Genomic DNA, 13,784 nt, shown 5'->3' with positions numbered 1-13,784 from the left:
GGGCAGCCCTTTCTTGTTTCTGATTCCTGGCCATCTACCTTGCTCATAAATTCCTTCCTCAAGGAAGTGTTCCTGGACTGCACTAACCAACCACACTCACTCTTTGGGTCTGCATCCTTTGAGCACGCAGGCTGGGAAGTATCAACTGCCACTTAGACTTGGATTTCTAAGGGTTCTGAAGTCTTTTTCACATGTGGGAGCTTGGCTCTCCTATTGGATTGCAATGACTCTAGCCACTGGGGTAGAGTCAGGGGAGTACTAAGTGCTTTCATTGGCTCAATCATTGCTTCACATGAATGAACTTCTTAGGACAAAGAAAGAGGTATATATGTTAATAGCTGAAATTGAGAGGCAAGTGAATTCCTAGTGAGTTTGGCCTGAATAGCGGCTGCCCAGAGATCACAAGCTGTGGCCTGGGCTTCTGCTTTTACCAGTAACTCAGATACTTTGTTACTGAGTTATTAAGGGGACGACTAATCAAATGAATGTTGAAGGGTGCTGTCAGCATTGGGGTTGAGTCCAAGCTCTGCAGGCCACCTGGGTGGGATCATGGTCCTCATTCCTCTCATGAAGGCCCTATTTCCTCTCCTGTCTTCCCTTCTACCATCACACTCTGCCTCATTTTCATTTTTCACTTCCAGGAAAGAAGAAATTCAAATTTAAAGGCCTTAAGAGCCTTTTTGGTAAGAAGAAGAAAACAGAAGCCGAAGATACCCAGGAAGAAGAAATGCTAGAACTGAGCTTGTCCAGCAGCAACATTAACATCTCTTCTCGGGAGCCTGTTCGGGAAAACCAACCAACTAAGGCCAGGTCAGCTCAGATGCGGTGGAGAGTGATGGGGACAGGGGAAGAGGCAGGCAGTTGGATCTAGGTCACCTTTCAGCAGCCAAATCACCAGGGACACCAACAGTCCCCACCTGTGGGGCCAGGCTTGCAGCCATTGCCAGTGCAGTCATGTCCGGGGGAGAGGGGTGGTGCTTTTCTCTGTGTGCATATGCATGTTTGTTGTCTGAGCTGCACAGCTCAGTGGGTTGGAGCATGGCAAATGCATACCCCACTTCCCAAGAGCACTGAATAAGAGGGTGCAGATATTCAGGGAAGCCCTGCCTGTCGCAACTAAAATAACTTGAGATGTGGGGCCTGCAGCCAATGAGGAGCTGAAGGCCTGTTTGATCTGGTAAGAAGGGCCTACGTCATTCAGGAGGCTTGGTCTGGTTTGCTTGCCCCGCTCTCAGACTACAGATCTAGCCAAGATCTCATGACAAGTGATGAAAGCCTCATATAGTAAAGCTATCTAGATGGGAGTGGGGTGGGTCATGAGCATGAAATCACTGTGTTGCTGTAAAAACACACATGCAAGCAAACAACCCAGATCCCTTTCTCCCTCCATCTCAGGAGACTAGGGGAAATGCTATAGTCACAGGGGGCATGGGGAAGAGTGTTTCCAGCTACCACTGCCACCGCTATTCAGATATTCATCTGCAGTGCCCAAATTTCCACATCCTATTGTGCTATCTGGACACCTAGGATCCCCAGCTGTCTCTGGATCAATCAGATCCCCCTCTATGAAGTTCTACTTAGGCCTGTTCTCCTGGCCTTAAATGCCAGACTTATCTGGACTCCCCACAGAGCTCACCGGTCCTGCTGCCCATTCCAACCAGGCAAAGCCTTGAGGGAATGAGGCAGTTAGCTGACATGTTATACTGTCCCCAGTACCTCCCCCAATACATTCTATAACATAATGGCCTGATAGTTATCATATATGGCTCCTTAAGAACAACCGTCATGAGTACATCCAGTGTGAGGAATTTCAGGTAGTCTTACTGGGAGTAGGGGAGACGGTTTTGAAAGAGGGGCTCATGTAGTACCTCACAAGTAATACTACTATAGCCCATTGCCTTGCAGTGTTCAGTAAGACTAAGACTAGCCCTGCTAAAACCCAGGGGGTGGTCGATGAGGGGCATTCGGGTTTATTATCTCTGCTAAAGTTCTACATTTCTCCCTCTTACTTGTTCCTTCCTTTCCAGAAGTGTGTGCGCACGTGAACCTGAGAGAGAGAGAGAGAGAGAGAGAGAGAGAAGGGGGGATTTTTTTGTGTGCAAGGAAATTCAAAGAATTTAACTTAGGGGGCCTGAAGATCACCCCTGATCTCAGTCTTTTGCTTAATGTGCTAGGGGAAGACACCCTGGAAAATGTCACTCCGGAGAAGGAAGATCAGCTTTTTTCATTCACTGAAGCAATCAATCATAACGAAACTTATGACCAGCCTTCCCCTGGCCTGTACCATAGGACCAGCATCTATTTCCAAGACTGTATTAAGCCGTATCTGATGGAATGGACAAATCCCGTTCCTTCATTTGATTTCTTAATCAGTGCTGTTGTAATAATATACTTCACTGCCCTTAATTAAGGCTGAGATTTTGTTTGGGAGTTTTTATTTTTATTTTTATTTTTGCCTCCAGGGAACAGATCAATGAGCACTAGATATGTTAAGTGGACAAGAGTTTTCATTTCTGACAAACTTGGCCACAACTGGTGCTAATTTAATCTTTTGATCAGGGAGGGCTTGGCACTATAGAGCCAATTCAACAGTTTCACTCTGGTTAATGCACAGCATGGAAATGAGAGACATTTCTAAGCCCACTCATAGACCAAGATTTCCTCTCAGTTTTTCTGTAAAAAGCAGAGGAGGCAAGGTAGTCACAGATGCTACACTGGTTCTGAACCTGATTTGAGCCAGTAGATCATAGAGCAGCAGTGAATGAAAGCGTGTTATGTGTGCATACTGAGCATATGCGTGTATATAGCGATGTCTGGAAACATTACTCTCTCAATGCTGGGTCAATCATATATATGCCCATTAAGTGTTTATCTAGAGAGTCACAGTAATTTTCTGCTATACTGCTGTTTTATAAAGCAGACTACGTTGCTTCCAACACCAGGGCCACCTGGATAGCAGAGTTTTATAGGGAAAAGGTAAGTAGGAGTTTAGTAAAAAGTAGCAGACATCTCTCTCCTCTCCTGTCTTGTTGGCTCACAAGCCATCTTAGAGCGGGTTCTGTTTTAATCCCCATAACATGAGATTGTCCTTATAGTGTGTCATTATCAAATATACCCATATGAAGGCCCCACAGGCTCATAATGACAGGGCGGGTGCTAGCCCCACAATGCCCAAGCTGCTACTCTAGTTACCATTTGAAGATTTTTTTTTAAGTGCCAACATATATGTATTGTTTCGTAATAAAGATAATAAGTACAAAAAAGGGCATTTAAACATTTTAAAGTTTATTTTATCTGTTTTTAAACATTGCTATCCCTTCCTAAAAGAAACCCTGTACCAATTAACAGTTTCCCCCCTAAATAACCACTAATCTACTTTCTGCCTCTATAAATTTGCTTATTCTGGATATTTCACGTAAGTAGAATCATACAAAGGTTGTTTCACTTAGCATGTTTTCACTTAGCATGTTTTCAAGAGTCAGTCATGTTGTAGCATGTATCAGCTTACTTGCTTATTTTCTTCTGTTCTTCCTTTATTTTTTCGTGTCTAGTCTCATCTTTTATATAAACATACACATTTTCTCTTACCTAACAGGAATAACTTTATCATTTAAAATTTTTATGTTTCTATATAACAGCTTTCTTGAAATATAATTCACATACTACAAAGTTCTACCTTTTAGCGTGTGCAGCTTCACTATTACCCAATTTTAGGATATTTCATCACCCTAAAAAGAAACCCTGCACCCAGTAGCAGTCATTCTCTATTCCCCTCTCCTCTTTCAAACCACTGATCTACTTTCTGCCTCTATGGATTTGCCTATTGTGAACATTTCACATGAATGGAATTATACAATATGTATGTGGCTATTTTTGACTGGCTTCCTTTCACTTAGTATGTTTTCAAGGGTCATTTATTTAAAATCATGCATCAAGAACTTGATTTCTTTTTTGATAGCAGTTTTATTGAGATATAATTAATATATTATACAATAAACCACTCAAATGGTAAAATTCAACATTTTTTGTAAATCCACAGAGTTGTACAATCATCATCATAATAAATTTTAGAACTTTTTCATCACCTCAAAAATAAACTCCTGTACCCATTGACTGGTCCTCCCTATTCAACCTTCCCCCAACGCCTGCCAGGCCCTAGAAATCATTAATCTCCTTTCTGTCTCTGTGGATTTACTTATTCTGGACATTTCACATGAGTGGAATATGGTCTTTTCTTACTGACTTCTTGTACTTATTATAATGTTTTCAAGATTCATTCATGTTGTAGCATGTATCAGAATTTCATCCTTTTTGCCACTGACTGTCCATTGCATGACTGTACCACATGACTGTCCATTGCATGACTATACCACATTTTATCCATTCATCAGTTAATGGATATTTGGGTTGTTTCCACCTTTTGGCTATTGTGAATAATACTGCTATGAACATTTGTGTATAAGTTTTGGGGCATATATATGTTTTTACTTCTCTGGGTATATACCTAGGAGTGGAATTGTTGGGTCAAATGGCCGTTATATATTTAACCTTTTGAGGCACTGATAGACGGTTTTCCAAAGTGGCTGGACCATTTTAACACCAGCAATGTATGGGGGCACAACCAGCAGTGTATGGGTGTTCCAATTTCTCCACAACTTTGCCAATGCTTGTTATTATCTGAATTGAATTTTTGATTCTAGCCATTCTAGTGGGTGTGAAATGGCATGTCATTATGGTTTTGATTTGTATTTCCGTGCCAACTGGTGATGTTGAGCATCTTTTCATGTACTTGTTGGCCATTTGTATATCTTTGGAAAATATATTTGTATATCTTTCTTGTTTGGAGAAATGTCTATTCACATCATTTTTTTATTTTCTAATTGGGTTATTTAAATTTTTATTATTGAATTCCTTAAGAATTCAATAAAAAGAATTCCTATTAGTAAGAAAGAGTTCTTTATATGTTTCAGGTCCAAGACTTATCAGATATATAATTTGCAAATATATTCTTCCATTATGTAGATCATCTTTTCATTTTCTTGCTAGTAACCTTTGATGCATGAACATTTTTAATTTTGATGAAATCCGTTTGTCTTAGTCCGTTCTCACTGCTATAAAGAACTACCTGAGACTGGGTAATTTATAAAGAAAAGAGGTTTAATTGACTCACAGTCCAATCATGGCAGAGGATAAAGGGGAAGCAAGGCACGTCTTACACGGTGGCAGTAGAGACAGGGTGCAAGCAGGGAACTGCCACACACTTTTCAGCCATCAGCTCTCATGAGAACTCACTCACTATCACGAGAACAGCATGGGGGAAACTGCCCCCATGATCCAATCACCTTCCACCAAGTCCCTCCCTCGACATGTGGGGATTACAATTTGACATGAAATTTGGGTGGGGACACAGAGCGAAACCATATCACTATTTATCTATTTATTTTTTCTTTTGTTACTTGAGCTTTTGGTGTCATATCTAAAAATCCATTGCCAAATCCAAAATCACAAAGATTTACTCCTATGTTTTTTCTAAGAATTTTATAGTTTTAGCTCTCATATTTAGGCCTTTAATCCATTTTGAGTTAATTTTTAAAATTACACTTTAAGTTCTGGGATACATGTGCACAACGTGCAGGTTTGTTACATAGGTACACATGTGCCATGGTGGTTTGCTGGGCACATCAATCCATCATCTACATTAAGTATTTCTCGTAATGCTATCCCTTCCCTAGCCCCCCACCCGCCAACAGGCCCCAGTGTGTGATATACCCCTCCCTGTGTCCATGTGTTCTCATTGTTCAGCTCCCACTTATGAGTGATAACATGCAGTGTTTGGTTTTCTATTCCTGTGTTAGTTTGCTTAGAATGATGGTTTCCAGCTTCATCCATGTCCCTGCAAAGGACATGAGCTCATCCTTTTTTATGGCTGCATAGTATTCCATGGTGTATATGTGCCACATTTCTTTATCCAGTCTATCACTGATAGGCACTTGGGTTGGTTCCAAGTCTTTGCTATTGTGAATGGTGCTGCAATAAACATACATGTGCATGTGTCTTTATAGTATTTTTATATATGGTGTGAGATAAAGGTCCAACTTAATTCTTTTGCATGTGGATACCCAGTTGCTCCAGCATCATATGTTGAAGAGACTATTCTTTTTTCGTTGAATAGTCTTGGCACCCTTGCTGAAAATCAACCATAGATGTATAGGTTCATTTCTGAACTCTCAACTCTATTTCATTGATCTATATGTCTATCTTTATGCTAGTGCTACACTGTCTTGATTACTGTAGTTTTATAGTAAGCTTTGAAATTGAAGTATAAGTTATCCAACTTTGTTCTTCTTGTTCAAGATTATTTTGGTTATTTGTGGTAACTTGCATTTCACTATGAATTTTAAGATCAATTTTCTGGAAAAAAAAAAGCCAGCATGAAATTCAATAGGGATTGCATTGAATCTGTAGATCATTTTGTGAAGTACTGCCGTCTTAACAAGTTTAAGTCTTCCAATGAATGAACATGGGATTTCCTTTCATTTATTCAGGACTTTGGCATTTTTCTCATCAGTGTCTTATAGTTTTCAGATTATGAGTTTTGCACATCTTTTGTTAAATTTACTTTTAAGTTTTTATTCTTTTGTTGCTATTGTAAATGGAAGTGTTTTCTTAATTTCATTTTCAGATTGTTCATTGCAAGTGTATAGAAATACACTTGCATCCTTCAACTTTGATGAATTCATATATTAGTTCTAGTCATTTTTAGTGTATTTATTAAGAGTTTTATATACAAAATTATGTCATCTATGAATAGAGATAATTTCACTTCTTCCTTTCCATTCTGGATGGCATTAATTTCATTTTCTTACCTAACTTCCCTGTCTATAATCTCCCATACACTGTTGAATAGAAATGATAAAAGCAGTCATCCTTGTTTTGTTCCTGATCTTAGGGGGAATACATCCAGCCTTCACCATGATATTAGCCGTGGTTTGTCACAGATATCTTCTATCAAGATTGAGTGCATTTATCATGGAAGGGTGTTGAATTTTACAAATGTTTTTTCTGCATCTATTGAAATGGTCATATAGTTTTTGTTTTTATTCTATTGATACAGTGTTTGGCATTCACTGATTTTCATACATTAAGCCAATCATTCTTTGTAAATCCTACTTTGCCATGGTATATAATTCTTTTTATAAGCTGTTGGATTCAGTTCGTGAGTGTTTTATTGAGGATTTTTGCATCTATATTTATAAGAGATATTGGTCTGTAGTTTGCTCTTCCTGTGATGTCTTTGGTTGAAATTTTTTAAAGGTAAAATATATTACCACACTCCAAAAAGGAGTCTTTCATGTCTTTAGCCTTTCATTTGTTTTTATCTTTCCTCTGATTTTTCTTAACACGTAATTATCATCAACTTGGCACCATTCCCAATCAGAAGGCATTTTCATCTGGATTTAGCAAGCTTGGGGAAGGGAGGGGCAGGTGGTACATAGGATGACTTTGAAAATAGGATAGATATATTATAGAGCTCTTGTGTGAAAGAGGAAAGTATCTGATGAATTAAAGCCTCCTGTATCTGTGAAGATCTTTGATATTTTTTTAAATCAAAACAAAAACACGAGAGAAATTTGGATGTGAAAGATCTTTTATAATTCTCCCTGTAATAATAGCAAAACTCATGGCCTTTCCTCCCATTCCCCGGAATTGCCACTATTGAATTATATACTTTAAATGGGCAAGATGTATGGCGTGTAAACCATATCTCAGTAAGACTGTTATGTAAAAAGGATATATGCTCATAATGTAAAAATTAAAATTATACAGAAGGACATGAAGTAGAAAATGAAAATTTCATTCCTGTCCCTAGTGTGCCATTCCTCAGACGGAACCACCTCTAACAATCTGTGGATATCCTTCTAGACTTTTTTCTTTGAATATGAACTATATATGTGTGTATATATTAAATGGGACCATACTATTATCTTTTTCACTTACTATCTCATGAGCCACTTTCTATGTCAGCACATATGCATCCCTGCTCTCCTTCTGAGGTATCTATGGTAGGCCATATTGTGAATATACATTTGTCTTCAGTTCCCATGGCCCTTGAGTTGCTTTTACAAGACCTTTCCTTTCTGTCCAGGGCCAAGAGCAGCATGAGGAGCAAAGCCCTATCCCATGATAGCATCTTCATGTTGGGTCCTGAGCCTGAAAGATCAGCAAGTAAAATGTTTCCTTCTATGGATCCCCAGAGAGGCAGACCTCAGCAGGTAATAGTGGACTCGAGCATCAGTGTCTAATTGGACTACTTCTCTTCTGTTCCCTACTCTAACCCTGCCAAAATTAAAAGGAGTGGGAACTTGGTTCTGCTTCTCAGCTGATCCTACCCCCACAGGGCTGTTGTAAGCCTTGAGCGACAGAATGTATAAATATATAATGTGCCTATTACCTGGCACACAGTGTTGATTAGTATTGCCATATTCACTTCTTTTTTTTTTTTTTGAGACAGGTCTCACTCTGTCATCTAGGCTGGAGTGCAGTGGCATGATCATGGCTCACTGCAGCCTCAACTTCCCAGGCTCAGGTGATCCTCGCACCTCAGCTTCTCGAGTAGCTGGGACTACAGGCCTATAATGCTTGGATGATTTTTTGGTACTTTTTGTGGAGACAGGGTTTCACCATGTTGCCCAGGCTGGTCTCAAACTCCTGGGCCCAAGCAACCCTCCTGCCTTGGCCTCTCAAAGTGCTGGGATTACATGCGTGAGCCACCGTGCCTGGCCTATGTTCACTTCTCTTAACTTACCATAGGAATAATTATTTTGGCAGCGACATTCCACTGTTTATGTGCTGGCATACCAATCCTCAAGTTTTTTTCTCTCTCTCTTACACAGAGATCCTATATTTCCAGAACTCTGCCTAAACCTAGGAGTAATGTGCCTGGAGTTGTGTCTGGAGCCATGTCAGGAGCTGTGCTTCAAAATGTGCCTACAAGTGCAGTCTGGGTTGCTGGCCCCAAGATCACTGAGGTAACAAAGTGGAATTGTTCAGAGCATGGGCAGCTGAGTCAGAAAGACAGATCTATGCTTGAATTCCTACTCTGCTACTTACTGGCTGTGTGACTCCTGGGCTAGTTGATTAACTTCTCTGAGCCTTCTTTTCCTCATCTATAGTGGGTATAATATTAACATCTACCTCAAAGGGTTGCTTGTAAGGATTGAATGAAGACTCAGAGAAGTTAAAGATATTGCTCAAGCCCACCCTGGTAGTAAATTGTAGACTTGGAAATCTGACCCAGGTGTATTAAACTCAAACCCCATGATCTTTCCATTACCCCAAGATGCTCAACTTCTTTATACCTGCCTGGACAGAAAGAAGGGTACACCTTAGCGCCTACGTAATGTAGCATGTATGTAGCATCTTGCCTCCAGATAATCCTAAACTTATGGTAGGGATCCATTGCTCAGTCAGACTATAGCTCTGATCCAGAAATTCTTCAGGGGGAGCTGAAGATATTGTAAAGGAGACAACCCTTAACAGCTGCCTTCCCCATCTCAGCCTGTGGGTGGAATTATGCCCAAAGGTCCCCGTGTAAGTGGGAAGAGAACAAGGCGGAGACCCTTCTCCACTGAAGAGATGATTATTTTCCATTTGGCAAAAGGTAAGTGGGGCTTATTTCTGACATGTCTGCTAAGACCCCACATCTCTCACTCTGGTTTCCTTTCTTCTGGATCCATTAGCTATAGAGGAGAAAACACTGAGCTAGACACTGATGGTGTTGACCCTAAAGTTGTTAAGCAGCCCCTAGGGTCAGAAGACTATTTCCCTCTTGTACTACAGCAGAAAAAGTCACTTCCATGAACTATTCAATCTTCAGTTTTAAACATCAACACTAGCTTTCACTCACCTCCATAGTTACACTCCCTGCAGCCTCACGACCATGACCAAGTGGCACAGGGTTCTCACATTCAGAAAGAGGAAACTGGTTTCTTGGACTCCTCCTTCTTTCCCCTCCTCTCTTAGTCCCAGCAACAGAGAGACTCATATAGCAGAGATACTCCATTTTTTAAAAAAATTATTTTTTGTGAAAATTAAAGGAAAATATTCTAGGGGCATTACTTCTCATGAGGAAGTGGTTGGGGAAGGCCACAATAGCCTAAAGACAAGCTTTCTTAAATGTTTGGCTTGGGCCTACACCTCACACTTTTGGCCTGATCCCTTAGTTGATACCCTGGGAAACAAGGCTGAAGACAGCATAGGGTATTAATAGGACCTAAGTCATCAACAACCAACCTGACCTTTGAATGGGAAATTTCCCTTAAGTACCAAAATGACAACCCCAACGGAAGGATGGTTGATAGCATTAAGTCAAGGGTCCTGACACCCAGTGCTACATAAAAGCTGGGGCAAGCATGGAATTGGCCAGTGAGGTCAATTCTCTTGAAGGGGCAGGATTCTAATGGATTAAGTGACATTCAGAACAACGAGGAGATTGTGAAAGAACAAATCCAGGTATACGGTTATGTCAGAAATACTGACACTGAGCCAATTTTATTTCCTGCCAGATTTTCACCTGATGTCCTATCTGAAGTGTTAGGAATGTAGATGCCTACATTACTCTCCGAGACATTTTCTGTTCCCTTTATTTGAGCACAAATAGTTAAAAAGATACAACGGCAGATTATCAGTATCTTGCTGTTGTTGAATCAAATTGAATTTAGTCATTTAAGAAACTGAGACTTCAAAACAGTTTTTCTTACTGCTCAGGGCTTGACTGTCCCTCAGCCCTTCTTAAGGAAGCAGGCACACCATCTGTTCTGGTTGTTGCCTTTAAACGTCTTGAACTTGGGCTTCAGTGTGGGCTCTCCCTTTTCTGGCCCTTATAATTAGGAGACATGAGTTCACAGTGATCAAGAACAAGGGCTATCAAGCTGGACAGACCTTTCAAATGCTTGCTCTGCCACTGGGAGAATTAGGGCAGGTTACATCATCTCTCAAACTTTGTTTTCCCCATCCGTAAAATGGAGCCCACAATAGCAAATGCTTCAAAGAATTGTTGTGAGGCTTCAGTGAGATGTATCTATGGAGAGCACTCCCTGCTTAGCACATTGTAAGCCCTTAGTAAAAGTTAGTTGTCATTATTGTAATTATTATTATTAAAGCTGGGCTTGGAGTTGGTTGGTATGGCCTCTCCCCAAGAGCTTCCAATGGGGCTTGGTAGTAATAAGGAAGCACTGGAGTACCTGGCCAGGAGCACCCCAGGAGCATAACCTTGGTAAGCTTCACTGTGGTTCCTTCTTTGGCTACAGTGTCTGAAGGCTATCTGCCCCAAGCTGAGCAGAGTCTACAACAGAAGCAAGTATGTCAGCTTCATGACAGCAAGAATTTGTTTTGTTTATTGTTGTAGGCCCATTTCCTGGAATGGGGTGTAATGCATTGTAGATGCTTAGCCAGTATTTGTTAAAGACAAAAAGCAGGGATTCTGACCCACATCAAGAGGACCATGGCAGGGACCAGTGCCTCAAAGTCAAGTGTGCCATTTTCTTCAAAATGGAATCAACTACATTGTCTGCTGAATCCCAAGGAAAGCCCAAATGATCAATTTTTGTCCCTTTAGGAAACCATTCCGTAGATCTTCTTTAAAATCTATAGATTATAAAATTCTGTAGATTTTCTTTAAAATCCCAGAAAATCATTCTTGACAGGATTAAGATAAGCAACTAACACGGTCAAGATTCAATCCAAATAATTCCTGGAATAATAGGAGCAAAGAGTGTAGTTTGGATGCCAATTCCAGGTCATAACTCGAAGACTCGCCTCTACGAGAACTGGACTTCCAAAGTCAAATTCAGTCATTAAAACAAAGATCAGAACTAAATGAGATTTGTATTTAACATCAGTAAGGAGATAACATCAGGATTCTGATTTTGCACGAACAAGCAATTTGAAGTTTCTGTCTTTGGGGATTGGCAAAAGTGTGCAGCATCCCGGAGGGGAAATCAAGGCTAGTAGTCTTTGGTTTGAGTAGGTACTGGAAATGAAGATGGGGAGGTAGGAAATTCTTCCCTGGGCTTATTTTTTTCACTTTGGATTCTTAGTCCTTCAACCAACTTTGGATTCCTTTCTCTTATTAAAGAATAAGAGAAAACCACTAATTTGGGGAAGAGAGCACAGGTTTTAACTTGTTCCTTCTATTCTCCCTCTTGATAGAACCCACCATCGCGCCGACGCCGACTCAGCATCATCCCACCTGTTATCCAACCTGACATAATTTCTAAGAACTTGGTAGAAATCTCTCTTGATGATGAGTCACCTAAGAATCCACAAAAGAAGGCTTTACCACATGAGAGTTTGACAGCGACTCAGGTGAGTGTACATTAAGGGGCAGGTTGAGGGGCCTCACAGATCAGAGGCATAACTTCTTCTTGTATCATCTATTCTCCCGCTGGAGCTCAACACTAGGGGGATGATTGGGGAAGGAGCTGACATTCTTGGCTTTTGATTTGCATGGTGGTTTTCCATCCAATTCTACAAACCAAATAATCACCATTTTAATGTATAAGCAAGGGAAGATAGTATTTTCGAAAAAATAATAGTTTACAGGTGTTTTGAGTTATTTCATGAAGATAAAAATACAGACTTTTACTGAAACATAGACTCTACACTTAGAAATCCAAAAAATATCAGAGATTAGGGCATATAGTATTATTTGATAAACACATATCCATGTGAAAAATCAGTTGACACATGAGAGGGCGATGTGTCTATTTCATATGTCTAGGTTTGTCAATCAGATGATATCAATCAGCGTATAGTAGTGTGTGCCCATATCAACACTTCCATTCTCAAACTAATGTGTGTTTAATTGAATTGGTTGTTGGTGAACTTGAAAGGGCTCTGAGAGCGAAGTAGAGTTAAGAATGATTAACCTTTGGAAATAAAAAGTAAACAAAAACCTAATTTATAAGGAAGAGAATTGGCCAGTCAGAACAAAACTCTATTTTGATGTTAAAAGATCCTATGAAGTGAAGCAGCCCTCAGTTAGATAATGTCAACAAAGAAACAAATTAGGTTAAAACCAAAGTTAAAGCACAGACTGGTAGTAGGTGGATGGATGCTTATCGTTTTATGGATCTGGGCTATGACTACAAGTATTTTCTGCAGAATGCCACTAAATCAGATGAATTGGGATGTATAATCTGAACTAGTGGAAGGATTGGATTAGATAACATTTTTTATTGTAGTAAAATACAGACCACATAAAATTTACCATTTTAACCATTTTAAAATATACAATTCAGTGACAGTACATACAATCACAATGTTATGCAATCATCACCACTATCAAGGTCCAGAGCCTGTTTGGTTCTCCAAAATGGAAGCCCAGTTCCTATTAAGCAGTCATTCACCATTCGTATCTCCCATCAGCCCCTGACAACAACTATTCTGCTTTCTATCTCTGTACTTGCCTACTCTGGATATTTCATGTAAATGGAATCATACAATATGTGGCTTTTGTGCTGGCTTCTTTCACTTAGCGTAATGTGTTTGAGGTTCATCCATGTCGTGACATTTATCAGTATTTCATTTCTATTTATGACTAAATAATACTTCATTATGTGGATGTACCACATTTTGTTTAGCCATTCATCCATTGATAGACACTTGTGTCCTATCTACCTTTCGGTTATTGTGTATAGTGCTATTATGAACATTCTTGTACAAATTTTTGTTTGAACACCTGTTTTCAATTCTTTTGGGTATATACCTAGGAGTGGAATTGC

General features: G+C 39.9%; 1 protein-coding gene across 1 annotated transcript in view; it reads left to right on the top strand.

The window, feature by feature from the left end:
• Window positions 1-13,784, top strand: part of KIAA1210 (KIAA1210 ortholog) — a 71,043-nt gene that overhangs the window by 35,040 nt on the left and 22,219 nt on the right. Inside the window, 4 exon segments of the mRNA XM_030807296.1 lie at window positions 642-810; window positions 8,147-8,273; window positions 8,895-9,029; window positions 12,211-12,366. Coding sequence (XP_030663156.1) covers window positions 642-810; window positions 8,147-8,273; window positions 8,895-9,029; window positions 12,211-12,366 — 587 coding nt within the window.

Source organism: Nomascus leucogenys, chromosome X (assembly GCF_006542625.1).
Source record: "Nomascus leucogenys isolate Asia chromosome X, Asia_NLE_v1, whole genome shotgun sequence".
Classification (NCBI taxonomy): Eukaryota; Metazoa; Chordata; class Mammalia; order Primates; family Hylobatidae; genus Nomascus; species Nomascus leucogenys.
The sequence above is the reverse complement of the archived record's forward strand: the minus strand, read 5'-3'. Positions and strand labels throughout refer to the sequence as shown.